Source organism: Phalacrocorax carbo, chromosome 1, assembly GCF_963921805.1.
Source record: "Phalacrocorax carbo chromosome 1, bPhaCar2.1, whole genome shotgun sequence".
NCBI classification, from domain to species: domain Eukaryota; kingdom Metazoa; phylum Chordata; class Aves; order Suliformes; family Phalacrocoracidae; genus Phalacrocorax; species Phalacrocorax carbo.
This window is the reverse complement of record NC_087513.1, coordinates 193,835,236-193,852,115: the sequence shown is the minus strand read 5'-3', so window position 1 is coordinate 193,852,115 and position 16,880 is coordinate 193,835,236. Positions and strand designations below refer to the sequence as shown.

The 16,880-nt window shown below is 35.9% G+C and overlaps 1 protein-coding gene across 3 annotated transcripts in view; it reads left to right on the top strand.

Annotated features, from left to right (window-relative positions):
- The window catches only part of B3GLCT (beta 3-glucosyltransferase), a 65,779-nt gene that overhangs the window by 10,129 nt on the left and 38,770 nt on the right, over positions 1–16,880 (top strand). For 2 of the 3 annotated variants that reach the window (XM_064441054.1, XM_064441053.1), the window contains exons 3-4: positions 1,068–1,107; positions 6,622–6,731. In XM_064441054.1, the coding sequence (XP_064297124.1) occupies positions 1,068–1,107; positions 6,622–6,731 (150 nt within the window). The remainder of the gene's footprint in view (positions 1–1,067; positions 1,108–6,621; positions 6,732–16,880) is intronic. The other variant, XM_064441055.1, reaches the window with a different exon arrangement.

Genomic DNA, 16,880 nt, shown 5'->3' with positions numbered 1-16,880 from the left:
AAGTGCCAAGGGTAGGAAAACTATATATGAGCTTATTACTGAGGAGCGCCTTGTATGGGATTTCTGTCTGAAGGTCTTAAAATGCTTGAACCAAGGTAAATCCTACAACATCCTTATGCAATTAGTAAAGACCATCGTAATTTTACATGTGGAGAAGCACTGAGGTGCTGTTACCAGGGAGAAGTTGTGCAATCAACGAAGGCTCTGTTTTTCTTCCTACAACTTTTGTAGGAAGTGCAGAGCTGTTTCTGCAGTCCTATTTCTCTACTAGTCAGCAGTTCTTAAACAACAGGTCTCCACCCAGCCTCTGTTATTTAGAAGCAATTGAATATCCTCCTAAGATATTTTTATGTGTGTGTCTTGGTTTCCTGGTTAACAATGCAAATGCAATGTCACTGTTGTCTGTTCCTCAGCATTTTGTTAAAATTCCATCATAAATGTATCTGATACCTGAGTAAATCCCAGTGAAGTCATGTTATGTACAACTTTTTCATATTTATTTGTCTTGATATAAAATGCTTTTAAGTCTTCCTTTAAGAATTGTATTTCAGTAGTGGCTTGATAGTGGATCGAATGAGTAAAAGTGTGTGGGCTTTTTTTTTTAATATGCTGAACAGGTGTGTTTGTATTACAAGAGTTCCATATTCTAAACTTTGTGCTCAGGAGATAAATATTTTTATAAGAGAAAAAAAAGACATTGTTACTATTACCTTAAAGAGCTCTGGTATAAATTGAGTGATATACTATGATGTAATGATAACCATGATATATGGCAAAGCATTCTCTTTCCCTTTTTTCTTTTTTTGCTGTCTTGTCTAAGTAAGTGTAATAGTATACAAACATATAGATGATCAGTTTCAGTTCTTGATGATGAAAACCTTTTTACTTTATTAATAAAATAATATCTATTATAATATATATAAATAATAATAAAAAACTTTAGTTCTTGAGTTAAAACCTCTATGTATGCATTTACAGTCTGATGAATGCTTTGAATCCCTGTGTCTCTACAGAAATATTTGAGTTTTTGTGTGTATCCTTATTTTGATTTTTCTCCTTTCTTCTAGAAGTCTGAAAAAAGTGGAACAATTAGTAAAAGAAGCAAAGGTAAGTACTGCATAGTCTGTATTTGTTTTCACTTGTGGCTTCCTTTTTAGTGTAAATAAAATATGGTTGTGCTCTGAAAGGTGACTGTGTGAACAGTGCCTAAACGCTCAAAAGCATTGTTAGTTAACTGCCAATTCCCCAAAACTTTATTTTTTTCTTTACTCATATAGTCTCATCAAACAGAAGCTTCTTGGTCTATCTTTGTATTTGCAATTCTTGTAGTTAAGCGTTTTTCTGAAAATGTGCACTTGCGCTATGAAAATGATGCATTGCTTTTTGGAGTACACTGTATTTTAAAATCAAATTTCATGACACTTGGTAGTAGTTCATGTAAAAATGTGACATGAAACTGAATTTTACAATTCTGCTAGGCTCTCATGGTACTTGTAATAACTAGGGTTACTATAAAGTACTTGTAATAACTTTGCAATATCTGGAAACACGTATTTAATGCCAAACATTAATAGGATACTGAGGTGTAAAATATGTTTTTACTGGACATGTGACATAAATGATGAGAACAAAAGTTTTGCAAGCTACTGCCTTTTCTGAAAACAAGTCTGGTGTCATTTCAGCAAAAAGTTTACAGACCTGAGATAAGGACTTGCAATTTCTGTACTGAACCTAGTGCTGCCTCTGCTATACTATAGCAGTTCAATTCTTAAAGCCTCTTGGACTGTTATGGTACTGGTCACTCTTCTAAGCCCTGAGCACTTGGGTGCGCTTTTTTTTAAAAAAAGCCAGCTTGACCATGTCTCTGTTGCAGCAGTTTCTGAGCAGTTGCAAGTTCATTCTGACATCAAAGCTGAACACTAGGAAGACTTAGCATGCTTTTAGTGAGTTGCTAACAGAACTCTGAATGGTGCTGAGATCTTGTTTTTGTTTGTTGGCTTTTTTTTTTTTTTGGACTTAGTTGCAAGCTCTGTCCCTAACACAGATAATTATTTTCCACAAAAGTGGTTAAGTCAGCTGTTCCATTAATCTCCTGTTTTACCACTGAAAGGTCAGGACCTTTCTGTAGAAGCTTTGGTATTCTGTTTCCCTGTTCACCCATCCTTATCTGGTGTCAAAGAAAGTCCATTTCCTCTTTGTGTTCTTTAATCACTTTCTGTGGAACCTCCACTCAGCCAGTTGCTGGTTGCTGCTTTCATCACTCCCAGCAGACCTGCTGAGTCTCACTTCATAAAACACCCAGGGACATATGGACAAGACTCTCTTGGATTCTGACTATGCTCAGTTTTCATAAGTTTTAATATAATCTCATTACTTAGAAAAGTTATATTTAGGAATGCTTCAGTGGTACATTAGTGATGTAACTACCATCTGTCATCTATTGTTTGTTTCAATAGGAGATCACTTTAAAGCAGACAAACAAAAGTATTTTATGCAGCAGGTAGCAAAATGTAGAAACTTTTTGCCACAGGAGGTAGTGGAAGTGGACCATACCAGCAGTTTCAAATAGGCAGCAATGTGTCTTCTGGCATTTCCTGGTACAATAGTTGGGGATGCTGTTAGAGTATGAGGAACACTGGAGAAAATGAAGGTCTCTTGGTGTCCCTACATAGTGTTTCCTGTTGCTACTGTTAAAGACAATACACTGGACTAGATGGACCATTGCTCTGATGTAATATATAATTTCTAATGTTTGTTGTCTTTTTTTTTTAATGAGATTCTGCCTCCTCTTAAGAAAGAGTTTTGTTTGTTGTTGTTTTTTAAGTCTCTCTTAACCCATTTTGGTGGGTATAATCAAGGAAGGACTTGAATCAGAGAATGAAGTTCTTGATGGTTCTTAGTTCCTGTGATATTTTTCATTCTTCTTTTTCAAACTTATATAAGAAAACCCTTTCTCCCGTATAAATAAGCTGTACCTTTGTAACAAGGAGGCAGAGTTACTATTTGTAGTTTTACTTTCAGAGTTTTAAAGGGTCTTTTTAACTGTCCTTAGCCAAGCCGTTGAAGACGGGTATCAACATCTTGATATCCTAGTCATTGGGAAGATAAGTATAATACAGAGGAGACTGAACTTCATGTACGAATGGTTGCTTTGTCTACTCAGAATATGATGTAGCTTTCTGGATTGGCTGGTGTGCAAAGAGTTTCATGCATGGATATGATATAGTCCAGCCAAAAGATCAATGATGTGACTTACCAATGTTGGGTCATCATTGCCATACCATGGCAAAGAGTCTTGCCCTTCAGGTGGATGTACAGGTACTCTACTGGTGGATGTATTTGTCCCAAATGGTAGTCCATATTGTTGACCAACAGTATTTTCAGCTTTTAGAACATTTGAATAACAAAAGCAAATCTCCTCTTGAAGTGAGGCACTGGCTATTTCAGGCTAGTGTACAAGCATTTCGCCTTCTTTGGGAACTAAAGGAAGCATTGAGCTTGGGAGCATGAGGTCTCTAGATTCCTTGTGCAGTCTGTGGAAAGAGAGGGGCAATTCCAGACGGTGACTGAGATTCAAGGTGGGTCGAGTCATTCTCTCTGAAGATATTCCTCTCACCACAAGAGTATTTACTAGCTTTTGGCTGTTTTTTGTTTTGTTTTGTTTTTTAACTTGTGTATTAAATGAGGGAAGAAGAATGAAGTAGCCTTGAGGCTTTTTTGGGTTTTTTGTTTTGTTTTGTTTTTTCTTGGATTTGATTCTTGCAAATATGGTGATGTTATACTTTGTCTGATCTGCAAATACCTGCAATATTCGGAAAGGATCAGAAGTATTTTTTGCAGTTATATCCTTCTAATATCCTGCCTGGCCTAGTTCTGCATTTTATCTGGGCTCTCTAGGAATTAGTGAGGAAAGTTTGGGTGGAAAGGTGAGAACAAAATGCAAGATTTAAATAAGTATTTTCTTTAGTATCAGAGCAAATGCATAGGTGATGACCTTTTTTTATTTTGGTTAAGCAAGTGTTAAGACATATCAAGAGTTCTGAAGTGGTAAGCAACATACTTTTTATGTATTACAAAACTATGAAAGGGTGTGAAGTTTGAGAATAACTGGTTATTATTATTTCTAATTTCAAGAAGTAATCAAGTGTACTAAAAATGGTGGTTTGGAATTGATTTTAAAGGGGTTTTTTGGATGTTACTAGGGTAAGTAGTTTAGTAAAATTCAGGAAATAGAAATATCAGAAGTACTCAAACTGTGTTGAGAGTGTTTGAAGTTAGGATGGCTATATCTGGGCTATAAATCATCACGGAATCTGTCTTTTCTGTTGATGCCTTCTCTACCTTTTTGTAGTGTTTGCCATGGCATGGCAACGATCAGTGATGTCACTTACCAATGTTGGGTCATCTTTTGGCTGGACTATAAAATATCCATGCAGTGATGACACCGATATTTTAATACACTGAATATTTTTTTTATCAACTAGCAGAGGAAGCTATTGCCATTGGATTAAAGCAGTTAACACCAAAGCAGTTATTAGATTACTCCTGGAAAGTATTCTATTGTGGGATATCACAGTTATTGTGAAATGTACCGTAAGTGAAACAGTGTAATTCAGATGGTTGCATATCTGTAAATGTCCTGATACTAAACCAGTAATTATTTACAGCAGTATAGTTATTGCTTTTATCTCTGGGGCTATTTTCACTGATGTGCATGTATATTTAGCCTTTTGACTTTCACTAGCATCACTGAAGTCTAATTTTAATTTTTGCATGGAAATCTAGCAAATTTCTGGCTAGATAGCAAATAGCTGCTATTCAGACATTTTTATTGTGCATGTTTTTTTAAGCAGCTTGGGTGGGTCAGAGCATGAAGGAACTCTGCGTGGGGAAAAATGTGAAATCAGAACTAATATCTGTCAGTACTTATGCCATCTCTGCAACTTTATCACCAGAAACCTCACAGAATTTGATGTTTTCAGAGTTTGTCTTGGTGAAGAAGCTAATACATTGAGGGAAAGAGTATCAGGGGAAAGGTAGAAAAACATAAAACTGCAACTTTGAGCTGTCATTAACTACATTAACAAGTAACTGTTCAGAGGAACAAACGAGTGTAATCGATGGTCAGGTCTTGGACATGGCCATCTTATCTTAGCAAAGATATTTGGGGTTAATGCTCTTTTTGTTGCCACTGTTTTTCTCATGATCCTTCTTCATGTGCTCAGTTTAACGCTCCTTGTGACTACTATTTTCCTGCTTTGGACATTTATTCTCCATCTTTGTTCCACTGTTCTTCACTCATTTCTGCTCTATTTGCCAAGTTAACATTTTTAACCTAGAGGTCAAGATCTTGTGAACAAGGGCCTTTTAGGTTGAGTTGATCTATGATACAAGAATATACATTTTTAAAATAATTATTGCATGAAGTAAAACTTGAATTTATATTGCAGTGAAACGGCAGATTAGAAGTGTTGAAATACTGTGCTGCCTGAAAAGAAGTTTCCCATGCTTTCTCTAAGGTGCTCTCTCCTTGGGATGTTTATCTTCAAACAGACCTTGCCTGTAGTAAAATCTGTCAGCTTTGTCAGCCGTAACTCTCTGGATTTTCTCTACTGAACTTTCATTCTGGACTGTCTTCAATTTGCCATCTCCTGTGTCTCATTGAAAGTTTGGTTTCAGTGGAATACCAGTAACTCTTACTTAAGAGTAAGCTTAGAAAGCTCTCCTAGAGGTTTTATATCTTGGTCTTGGGTGGGCTGTGCAGCACAGGTCAAACTTGCTCAGAATTTTGGAAGGGGCATCTGTCCTCCCCTCTTCCTTTCACCTTTTCATCCTCTGCTGTGTTCTGCTTCTGAATGGGATTGAATCTGCCTGTTTCTATTAGCTTTCGAAGTGCTGAGAGATTATTCTATCTGTCATCAACAAATCTGGCTGTTTTCAGTTTCTCCATGATATCAGCCTTCATCACCTACTTGTATTTTTTAATCAGCATTTTTTTTCAGTCTAAAAATGTTTGCAAAGCTACTTCATTATTTTCTTTTAAATTTCTCACAGTCTCCGCTCCTGTTGAAAGTTCTTAACTGTGCTGCATTTAAACACTGTAAGCACGCATTTGAGGGGTTGATGTTGTCCTGCCAGATAAAACTAGTACCTCGTTGTTCTCACATGAGTCTCTCTTCATCTGATGTTTGTTTCTGGGTAGGGTTTTAAGCTCTTTTTTGAGGAAGCATCTCTTCCATTTCGTGTTCATCCATTGCATAGCGAGGGCAGATTCTGCTCTATGACTAACACATTTTAAGTCTGTTAATAATGACTGCTGGTATATTGGAGAAAAAGGAACTTAATGACTGTGGCTACTGTTAACTGCAGGCATAAGTTTCTTTGTTGCTGCACATCTACTAGTCATATCATACTTTTTATGTGTTAATCCTTAAAAGGACTGGTTTGGATTTTTTGTCTGTTAAATTATGCCTTTTTATTATTTAATGAAAAATTTGTGTAACTAAAGAAATAGCTTGCTATGTAATAGGTTCCCCCCCCACACCTGGGTTCTCAGTAGCCTTGGAACAAAACTGAAAATAATTTATTTTGCCTTAAATCTTCTTATTTTCTGGTTCACAGAATTAAAAGAAATTGTATTTATCATCCAGAGTCAAAGTAATTCTTTTCATTCCAAGAGAGCAGAAGATCTAAAAAGAGATATTTTAAAACAGGCTGCAGATCTGGGAAAGGTATGTTTAGATAATATAGATTGCACCTTGTTATGTATGTTTTTACTGTGTTTTACTAAAAAAATAGTTTTCTGTTGCGCCTTTTTTTGGATCCATTTTATTAATTTGTCTTCTGTGTGCTTGTGAGAGAACTGTTTCAGTGGCTGTTTACTAATTGTATGCTGTGATGAATCACCAAATAATTTTAATTTGAACTATCTACCTTTTTGTATAATAACTGTGTGTGTTTGAATGGCGTTTGACATAAAAGTGATAACAAGAAAGTCTTGGAGTGTGCCTTTAAGAAAAAGTCAGATGCTTTCTTTATGAAGTGAAAAACATAGCATTTAAGCAATACTTAGAATAATTTTTGAGTGTTTTATTAGAGCCAATGAAGATGCTGTAATGCAGATTTTGTCAGAATTTCATTGCACAACTGTAGCACTGTGGCAGTAGAGCAGCAATGTATGTGGGCATGAAAATCCTGACACAGGATTCCCTACTTCCTACAACAGTAGTCTTCACAGCTCTCTTGCCAAGGGTCAGTATTAGCTCCCTCCCTGGTGCAGTACCTTCCCTAACTACTCCTTGTTCCTCTGCCACCCCACTGCAGACTAAGCTCTCTGCCTCTCGCCTGCTGGTGGGCCATGTTGGCCTGGGAGCTGCATGTTGTACAAGTCTGGTTTTGACTTAACACTTTAATATGAAATTTTACTTGTAAAGCTTTAGCCTAGAGAGAAGAGGTTTTTAAGTGACTTACATTGAAAGTTAAGTGTACATAAACAATGTGTTATTTGTTTGTCTTCTATAAAAATAGAACAAAGTAAGAGGCATACATCCCCAACATGAAATAGCTTGCTGTGAGGTTATTGGACCCATTTTTCAATTCCAGGTTATTTTTGGAAAGGAAAAAGAAGTCTGATTTAAATCATCTTAAGTATCTTGGTCTTGGAGTGCCTAAATCAGGTTCCTGGATGTTTTAGGCTTCATTTATCCAAGCTTATCAAACCTGTTGTAATGAAATCCATTCTAAATGCAATTTTTAATCCCTTAATGAAATCAGTCATGTGAACAGCCTTTGTTCTGCGGAGTTCTGCTCTTTCAGAGTCCTCTTTGGGATTGGGGCAAGTGTTCAGCTACAATGCATGCAGAGAGGATTATGGCTTCGGTTGTTGAAAACAAGGATTTTAGTTGAGTTCTGAAATTGATGTTGCAGAATATGAATGATGAAAAGATCAATAAGTGGAAGTATAAATAGTTTCAATGTGGCAGGAATCTAGGCGTGTTTTATGGGAGAGGTAAAATCTTTTTTTGTGATCAAAGAGTTGTACCTGTGAGTACTTCTGCCTTGAGCAAGCTGAACTGTCTTTTAAAAAACTTTTAATTAAGGAGATTCCTTTATTGAAATGCTGAAATGGTGATGGTTTTATCAGTAATAAGAGGTACCTGTTAAACAGCATTCATGGCATCTTAGAGAAGCATGGAAATACATCATACCAAAAATTTCATACCTGAAATCTGGGAACAGGAGAAAGCCATCAATGTAGAGGAAACAGTGAGCGTAGCCTGCATGTACTTGCCATGTCTTGATTGTTTTTGTCAACTCGTGAGGCATGACCCAGTAATACTAACTATGGAGAAGAGACAGAAGGTTTCTTAACTTCCGCACATCAACATTTGAAGTTCGCATTTTTTATTAAACAGAACTCATATGAAAATATTATTTTCAGGCAAAGGAAGTTAAATCTTGTGTTTAAAGGACAGCTGCTGTATTGAAACAAAGGATTGGATCAACTGAATCATCAGGCTCACTTGCCTGGAGTCACAGGACCAAACAATAGATGTTTAGTCCTTAAGGATTCATTAGTTATTATTTTCCTCTGTTTTAAAATGAGAAGTGGAAGCCAGCTGTTAGGTTTGTGTTATTTAATGAAACTAGAATATTTGCATTGCTTTAAAATGGATTACATCACTGACATTCATGTTTATATTAATCTTTACACGCATTTTGTCAATTTATTTTCTTTTACTCTGTACTGAAATAATTTTATGTGAAACTAATCTATAATTCCAGTCACCAGTAGATGTCAGTATTGTGTTCATGCTTAAAAGCATATCTAGCGATCTATTGAATATTAACCAAAACTCTTCAGTTAGAACATAGCAATGAAGAAAATTCCTGAAAATTTTCTGAGATTTCAGAGCATTAAAGAAGCTCTGTAAACTAGGCCTTCCTAAGAAACACCAGATAAGAATAAGGGAGCTGTCAGAGGGTGAAATGATAATATTTGGGACTCTTCCTTTCTATCTTTGTAAAAAATTGAAAACCAGGATTACTGTTTCAGCTATTAAATTGAAGACTAGAAAAGAGGTAAAATACAGTTTTTAAGAAATGATACATTTTGTCTGAAATAAAAATTAAAATAATTAAAAGTTATGCATACCTTAACTGTTTCAGATGCAGTTAATGCTATTTAATTGCCTGGGATTGTGACACTGTTTTGAAGACAAAGGTCTGTGTATTTCTTTATGAAAACTGGTATAGTAGAGCAAATGCTCTTTTTTCTTTTTCCTTCTTGAAGGTTCTTATATTGAACACCTTTAGCCGATTCGTTATGTTCAAAAAAATTTATTTCTCCTGAAAAGCAGAGAGACTAAATAGCATCATCTGTATATTAACCAGAAGAAATACAGCAAATTAGTACTATTCATTATGGAGTTAAAAAAAAAAACAAAACAAACCTGAAAAAAACAAGAATGTAAGAATAAGATTTTAAGACTGATACCATGGAGTATTGGAAAATTGAGTATCACATACTTCCATATGAATAATAGATGAAGTATGACCTCTGTTTTACAGAAGCGTTGTAACTATAATTTGCAGTATTTTTACTTTGTTTTGAGCAAAATCCTATATTTTGTATCATCTCATAGAAATGAAGTTTCACAGATTTAAACTGTCCCTACATATAAAGGAGAATATTGCTCGTTTGTGAGTTTGAGGACTGTTACTATAGTGATAACTAATACCAGTTTAAAAGAAACAAGTAGAGTCAAAAGTATGGAACTGTACATAGAAAACCTGCATATTATGTTGTTTGAGTAATACTTGCTTTAGTTAACGTCTTCATTAAATTTTCATAACATCGTTTCTATGTCAATCTCCCAGTTTCCAGTTTGGCTAATATGAAAACAGATGACAAATGTTAGGAGCATACTATAGTTGTGTTCTTCTTTATTTAAAACAATTTTGCAAAATCCTGTTTCCTGAAGCGCAGCAGGAACAAAAATGATCAGAAACCCAGCTGGCCTTTGCCAGTGGTCTGTGCCTCAGAAGTTCAGTCTCTTTGTTATCTTACGGGATCATGCCTACAGAAGATTCTATTTTTCTGCTTCCAACACAAATTGGCTGTAACTCAGTATCCTAGCTGCTGCATCTCTAAGGTTGAAAAGCCTCTTGGTGCCTATCTCAGCTTTGTTTTATTATGTCGTTGGATTCATGGCCACAATACCATTTCCCAAAGTGCCAGTTGTTGAGCGTGGCATATATGCTTTAAAAATCTGTTATTTTTAATTGCGTAGGCTGTACTGATGGCAGCATTGCGCTATTTCAATAATATGGAAGATTTCTTTGTTAAAGTGTTGGAGAGAGAAAAAAAGTATAATTAGTGTGTTTGAATTTTAATGTATCTATGTTAAGCCATCACTATGTTCCTGTCCAAATGATCTGCCTTCAAATTGTTCCTGCTCATGTTTTGGCTGTCTGTGAGAGACTACTTTCAGGGAATTTGTAGACTGTCTTTTTTTTTTTTTTCTTAATTTGCCATTGGGATATGCATTCCTTTTTGGGTGAATTAATGTTTTCTGAAGTTCTTCCCAGCTGTACTTCCACATCTGATTTCAGATGCTGGAGTGAAGCTAGCTGAAGTTCTGTTGTCCAAAAGCCTCTGTTATTGTTTCATACTATTCCCACAATGAATTCTGACATCCATATCTCACCTGAAAGAGATTTTTAATACCATCAGGCTATGATGGAAGCAACTCTGAAAGTGGGTTTTTTTCAGAGTAAGTAAATAAATAAGACAGAAAATAAGAAGTGGGGTTTTTTTTCCTTGTTAGAGGTATTTCACAAATGAACAGGCATATGTTCCTCTTCCTGACCTACAACAAGCTCTACAGCTAAAATTTCCCAGTGGTTCTCGGAGTAGGTCTGAACTGCTACCTTACTGTAAAGCTCACATGCATGTTAATAATGTTGTGGTTATAAAATTTAGCGGAAAGATTGCTCATTCACTGCAACTGAGTTGTTTTTAAACTGATCTGTATACTTAGATGAAATATTTATAGACTTAATTTGCTTGAGACCATTCAAAATTAATACCATACGTGCAGTGTAACCCATAATATATTTGTTGCTTCAACTTTCAGATTACTTGCTCAGATTCTAGGTTGTAGTCTGGAAACCCTATTTCCTCCTCCCCCTCCTATAATGGTTTCCCATGCCATGGAAGCTGCTTTCCAGCTGAGATTGATCAAATGATTCATTTTTGGATCTTGCAATTTTAACAAGGTTTAACTGATTATATTTAAGTGAAGTGTCAGGATACATTCTGTCCTGCCCCTCCATCTCCATGTCTACAACAGCTTGTCTTTTTGGAAAGGTTTTCCACAGTATCTAGATCAACACTATTTTTTTGATTAGAACAGTTATGTTGTATGCATAACTTTTAATTATTTTATTTCCCAGTGTTATTAGATCTAGTGTCTTTTTTTTAAATGTTAGTGTGCAGTCTGTTTCCTTCCTAGCTACAGCTTTCTTTTCTTCTGCAAGGATTTAATCATGTCAAGTAAATCCTGTAGCTTCATGAAATGTGCTTATCACCTTAGTTCTTAATATGCTTATTCCTTAAGATGTAACAGTTTATCTTGCCAGGCAGTGGACAGTTTTTGTTCATTTTATTTATGAAAAACAAGGCTCTTCGGCATACCTTCTCCATTAGCTTTCCATCGGTTTTCCCTCTTCGTAGATGCCAGTCTATACCAGAGCTGTTAGGGAAGATACTGTCATGTCATCTGTGATATTAATCTTTTATGCCACTCTACTTGGCCCAGGTCTTGCTAGTCTTTGATCAGCAGGGCTCTTTCCCCAGCAAAATGATGAATCTGGCACATGACTGGCAATCGACTGTGTGAAGGTATCTTGCTGAGATGACAAGTCCTGCACTTCTCTGTGGAGAGGGCAGAGATGCTGGTTGGGTACCTGGAGCATCTGGCACTCTTACTGTCTCAAAGAAGTGAAGTCCCTGCAGGTGGTCCCTCATGGACTCAAAAAATTAGAGCAATGAGGGAACATGGCGCTGCAGTGAAAGAGGGGGAGGAAGGCATTCCAGCCTTTATTGGTGGCCTCCTGCAACCGCACAAATCTGCCTCCAAAAGCTTTGAGTATGGTAGTACCCAGTATGTGTTGCTCTTGTGATGCTTTTTTCTGTTTGTATTGCATGAGTCATGATAGTACCAGTAAGTACTAAAAGCCCTGGATCATCTCTCTTTTATGAATAGAAAATTCTGGAAACAAGATGTCTCTGTCCGTTCCCCACTGACAATATTTTCCATTTAGAGAATGAACACCTAAATATTGCCATACTAGTTGACTTTTATCCTAAACTTGCATACGTGCATCTTGTATAATTTGGAATTTTTTTTTGTTTAGAAGACAGAAAACAAATTAATGGATTAACTTAGTATTTCAGACTTACCCTCATTTTCAGATTCCTGTATAAAGTTTAGTTGGACCTTAATTTTTATCCAACCTTTTTTCCCTCCCCCTTTGCTTCTGTTTTGCCTGACTTCCATTTGTAACATCAACCAAAACTTTCATATTTATGGCTATCTTCCAAATTTGTCTACAAAACTTCTATTATGTGGGTACAGCTTGCAGTATAAAAACCTTGTCTCTTAAGAAGTGTGTGCGTTTAAGTGGTCAGTATATGAAGTTCATCTTTCCCCTTCCTTATCCATATTAGCATCTGCATTTGTTTGTTTTCTGATGTGTTACTTATTCTGCTTACATACACTGCCTGATATCAGCAGGTTCTTGGTCATTTTCTTTCCTGTTGAGTACAAAGCTTGTCTTCATAATGCTTAATTTCTTTTAGGATTTGCATTTTAAAATGCAACTGCTCATTTTGGGGCCTCAATATTTAGGTGCTTAACTTCTGAAGTGCTTCTAAATTCTGATCTGTTGAAGGGTGAGGTGCCTCCATGTTCTGAAAATCAAACCTTTTGAAAGTGTTTCAGGAAAGATGTATAAAAATTACTATTTAGTTTGGAAAGTGTATTTCAGAATTGTCTTGAATCTTTTCTCTTCAAGGTCATCTTGCAGGTCTTCACAAATTTGACTGATTTCTGTTTTATCTCTGCCTTTCTCCAGCTGTTCTCTTGGCTTTTTGTTTTAATTGTTTGATCTCTGACTTTCCGATATGCCCACGCTTATTCTGCAAAGGTACCAGAGTCCTTTTGACAGTTACTGGCTTTATTATTAGCAAAATCGATGTCTAGCCTGTTAACTATTTTGTGCTTGAAACTGTAAAACTTACCTATGCTGTAATGCTAGAAGATTAGAAAGAATTTGTAGAAGTTAGATAATAGTGCACTAATGAGATCTTGTAACGGTTTTAGCAGTGACGAATGGGCTCCTCTCAGCCCTGCCTTACACATCATATGCTGTTTTTATATAGCTGCTTTCCTGGTCAGACGTGATATAACTGCATTGGCTTTTGTATGCAGAAAATGGGGCCTGTCACCTTAGAGATGACTTCTCATGTCAGGACAAAAAAATATATGTGAAATTGGCAAGTTCCAAGTGCTTTAGGCAAAGGTGCCTGTTGGCCCCTTCTGCAGCAATCTCTGCACACGCCATAGGATTTGAATGAAACCGTTTGACTAAGCTGTATCTTTATTAGTAAAGAATGAATAAGAGATTGATCTAAAGTTTCCTTTTCCACTGTGACTGCTCTCTGCTATGTTGAAATTGCTCAGTCATCTTTGAGTAGAGTGCCATATTTGCTGCTCTCAAGTATACACGAGACTAGAATTACTAAATAATGAAAATTAACCCTTAAAATCAGTACATGTTAATAGTTTTCTTTGTTTACCAAATATCTTGCCTTGTGGAAGCTTCTTTCTGTTCTGTTCCTGTTTGTTCTCTTCTTCCTAAGTTGGAAAATGTATTTCAGGTTTACTTGGTAAGAGACTACTGGGGGGAAGGGACCTGCTGCCCCACGTATCACATTAATTTATCTAGGGAGATGACTGCCTCAAACTTGCTGTTAGTGAAAAATGCTCCAGATTTATTTGTCTGTGAATATAAAAATCTACTAAGAAATGGGAATTCTTAAAACTCTGTGAGGCTAAGAATTTCAGTAGATATTGCAATAAAAAGTTGAAGGTTAGTGAGCTTATATTGTTTCTATAGCCTAAAGGGAGGGAAAAGCAGAAGACAGAAGTAAGCCATTGTCTGTGTCTACGACATGTGGAATTTGTAAACCATCCAATGTTAGAATAGACTTTATAGATTTTGAATGGACAATTTTCTAATAATAAAAGAATCAACAGAATCCCATAAATAGCTTAATTTAGTAGTTTGAAGCGTTTATGTATGTTCTGTCTGAGAATGGATTTTAGTATTATGGCTGATAATATTAGTGTGTGAGGTGAATTTTTACTTAAAAACAAAATATGTCTCAAACAGGCATTCTAAATTATCTTATTCAGATCAGTTGGCAACATTATTATGGATCACCATTAATACTTACTTTCATGAATAATAGCTGTGTACTGTATATCACATGTCTGTCTTCTGTATGAATGCTTTTGTTCAGAATTCTTGCATACTGTGAGCTGTGGAGACAGTATTCCTGACTGGTTTTTATTCACGCAAGCGATAAGCAAACAAATGGCACTTTAGTGCAATTTATTATTGTCATTCTAGGCTACTGTCTGATTATACGCATCTCTGGTAGCATTTATTATAATAAACACTCAAATCTTTTCCAGATTCTTCCACACTTTTTTTTTCTTGTTACAAAATAAGACTTTGGGATGTTGGTGATCGTTAACTCTCAAAAGGATAAAACAAGGAAGATAGGGGATACTAGGGGAGAAAAGAGAAGATGCAGAATAAATTGGTGAGAAATCTTACATTGATTGTGTCTTCTTCCAAAGGTACGCTTTTTGATTAGCAGGTTCAAATACCTGTCTCAGTTTTCAAAAGTCAGACTGCTGCTTAAACTAAATATTAGACTGACTCAAATTCCGTGTATTTATTTCATTATTATTTTATTAAATCCCAGTTAACTGAAAGTATAGCAGATGTGCCATACTCACTTGGCACATCTGGACTAATATTTGGACTATTTCTACATTAGCAAGTAGTTTGGTGCAGTAGGAGCAAATACGTAGAACAATGCAGTTGGCTGTGAGGAGCTAGCTCTGGTGTTACATGGCATTTCAAAGGGTTTTACTTTGGACTAGTTCTGTGAACTGAAGTCCATTAGTGGTTACAGCACATCTTCTGGTTTAGTTTCATCCCAAAGAAATACAATTTGTGCATTCTGTGATGCATGACAGTGTGGTGAGTAGGAAAAAAATGCACAAAAATGGACTAATCTAGATTGAATATATGAGACAGTGTTTTAGGAAGTGGTAGGAGCTGCTTTTGGTCTAGGTCTCAATCCTGCAATTAGGTTTGAACTTTATTTAGTAAATAAGTCCTTTTTTTCTAGGAATTAAGATTCATTATAATAATTTTCAAATGGATCAATACCTATGAATGTTGTTCACATCTCAGTAATTACAAGAATGAAATTAGATTTTTATATTTTTCAGTTTGAAAGGTCAGGACTTGACAACTCTTATCAGCAAGCACTAATGGAAGACTCCAGACTTTATTTTGATCTTTGAAACATGTAGCCCAGACTAGCTTAAAATAGATGAAATTAGAAGTATTTTATGTTTTTTGACTAACTGGGGGGGCATAATTAATTTGTTGATAGACTTTTTTTTTTTAAATTTAGTGGTTTCTTGAGTCTTCCCATGTCCTGGTCAATCTGAGTCGGACATCTGATCTGTTCAGGTTTTTGTCTGCAGGATTGGAGGCAATTGTATTGATGTCGACACATTTTCTGCTCCTGATCATGGAAAACCTATGCACACGTATAAATTCTTTGTATGACTGTTTTTCAGTTTGCTGCAGGACAACTGTTTGTACTCGTAGTTGAGGAAAATCTTGTGGTGTCACATCAACATAATGTATACCAAATTAACACTGATTACTACTGACCACAAGGGAATAATTTCTGGATCACAAAAACCTTACTGGACCTTTTACTGATTTTCTAATTGTGGGAACTCTAGGCAGCATGTTAGCAGTTGCCACCATTGTAACATGCATGCTGATATTTACTCTGACTATTGTTGAAGAGCAACCCAGTAGAATAAAAAAACTCAGTGGCTACCAGCATTGTTCCCACATGACAAAGTTACATCAATGATTATAGGTTTTTGAGACAGAAATATGTTGCAGTAGAAAGCTTTCTTTTTGATGATGAAATAGTTTATTGCGTAAGGATTAATATTCCAGCTAATTGCCTAAAAAGTCCCTTCAGATACAAATACTTATTGTAGCTATTTTCCCAGTCAATGAGTTGTTGGATCTAGCGTGCAGGCAGTCAGGAGTCAGTGTTTTGGTTGTTCATTCAAGTATATTTTCTGGCAGCTAAGTTGTGTTCTGAGGATTTTGATGTAACGTACAGTAGGAAGAAAGGAATAAAATCACTTCCTCTTCATTAAAAGTGTTCCCTTTTTTTTTTTTAAATGCCCTTTATCTGAAGTTATAGTCAGGAACACTTCATATCACTCTCTTAAATTACAGCTATTACCTCCATATGATTGGGTAAACACTTGCATCTTTTCTTTAATGTAAGATAATTGATGACAGACTTACACACAGCATCTTGCTCTTGATTTATGAAAGCAGGGTACTGCTATGGCTTTTCCCTGAACCGTTTGAAACCGCACATAATATATTATGAAAATTCAATTATTTTTAAAAATTATAACCAGGCATCTGAGAATAGAACAGAAGTGGAGATTCTCTCTAATGGAAGACAG